The sequence below is a fragment of the Corvus brachyrhynchos genome, unplaced genomic scaffold (genome assembly GCF_000691975.1).
Source record: "Corvus brachyrhynchos isolate BGI_N302 unplaced genomic scaffold, ASM69197v1 scaffold4, whole genome shotgun sequence".
In the NCBI taxonomy this organism is placed as follows: Eukaryota; Metazoa; Chordata; class Aves; order Passeriformes; family Corvidae; genus Corvus; species Corvus brachyrhynchos.
The window spans coordinates 3,093,013-3,094,512 of NW_008237878.1; the positions used below are offsets into that span (position 1 = coordinate 3,093,013).

At 52.9% G+C, this 1,500-nt stretch overlaps 1 protein-coding gene across 1 annotated transcript in view; it reads left to right on the forward strand.

Annotated features, from left to right (window-relative positions):
• The window catches only part of LOC103614290 (glutathione peroxidase 1-like), a 1,730-nt gene extending 1,109 nt beyond the window's left edge, over nucleotides 1-621 (forward strand). Inside the window, exon 2 of the mRNA XM_008632193.2 lies at nucleotides 27-621. Within this exon, the coding sequence (XP_008630415.2) occupies nucleotides 27-377 (351 nt within the window). The 3' untranslated portion in view covers nucleotides 378-621. The remainder of the gene's footprint in view (nucleotides 1-26) is intronic.
• The last annotated feature ends 879 nt before the right edge of the window (nucleotides 622-1,500 follow it).

Below are 1,500 nucleotides of genomic sequence, written 5' to 3' on the forward strand. Positions count from 1 at the left end.
GGGCGGGTTTGCTTTTGTTTCCTTAGGAAAATGCCACCAACGATGAGATCCTTCCCATGCTCGAGTTTGTTCGTCCTGGCAACGGGTACAAGCCCAATTTCATCATGTTCGAGAAGTGTGAGGTGAACGGGAAGAACGCGCACCCCCTCTTCACCTTCCTGAAAGAGGCGCTGCCCTTCCCGCACGACGATCCCTCCTCGCTGATGACCAACCCGCAGTACATCATCTGGTCCCCGGTCTGCCGCAACGACATCGCCTGGAACTTCGAGAAGTTCCTCATTGGCCCCGACGGCGTGCCCTTCAAACGCTACAGCCGGCGTTTCGAAACCATCAAGATCCAGGACGACATTGAGTTGCTTCTGCAGAAGGTTCCCTAGAAAGTTCTCTGCCCTTTCCCCTTGCTGTGTACCTGCCTGTTTTTCTCGCAGGGAGCTGCTGCTCTGGCAGAAATCCCAATGTCTCATGCAGGTTTTGCTTATGATGGTGCATCTTCCAAATCCTTGAAGTGTGCTTGATGTTTTCAAAAGTTGCATGGGAATGTTTGGGAAGCTATGCTGGGGCAAGCAGCTGTGAGTCTCAGTAGTTTACTGTGATTCTCTGAATAAAAAAATGTGTACTTTCTTTAAGGCTGTGGCGTGGTAAATCTGGGTGAGTTGGGTAAAACATGGTGGGTGTGTTACCTGTTTGTCAGCCCATGTGGGTGCTCATGGGGGCAGACTTGGAGCACTTGAGCACGGCTGAGCAGTCAGGCTGAACTAAACCAGGGGCATGGGTTCTGCAGGCTGTGAATCAGTACCGTGTCCTGCCCCACATGTAACAAGCCTGGCAGAGGGGGAGGGCACCAGGGAACAGACAGACCTTGCCCCACTGCTCACTGGACCTCCCTTAAGGCTTCCCTGCAGAGGGAACATGCTGGCACATGGCCAGGGGATGGTTTTACACTGGCTGATGAATTCCCAGCGTGGCTACCAGCAACAGGCCACAACAGGCTGATAACTGCTGGGGCAGGGAGATGAGCGATCTTGCAGCCTGGGAGGACCTAGACCAGGAGCAGCACCCACTGTCCCTCCCCTTGTCCCAGAGGCACTGCCCCCTCACTGGCTCTACCCCATTTTGCATCAGTGGTGGCCCAACACAGATCCTCACATGCTTGCCCAGTCCTCCATGAGACCTGAAGCACCTTTGTGCATCTCCAGCACCTCACGATGCAGGGAATCATGTGACAAACCAGTTCATCCATGTTCCCAGTGCAATACCACCCCATGCAACCACTTGGCCCACAGAAGCTGTGCCTCAGAGTGTCCTTGTTGCCCTTTGGGCACAGGAATTGTATATGACACTCCCAAGTGCACGTGTGCCGGGAAATATTTCCTTTTTCTTTTCACTTCTTCCCTGACAGTTCTTTGACTCCTCCCAACCATGGAGCTGAGAATTACTTCATGAGAGGTTGCTACAATTGGACCTGATGATCTTAGAGGTCTTTCCCAATCTTAATGATTC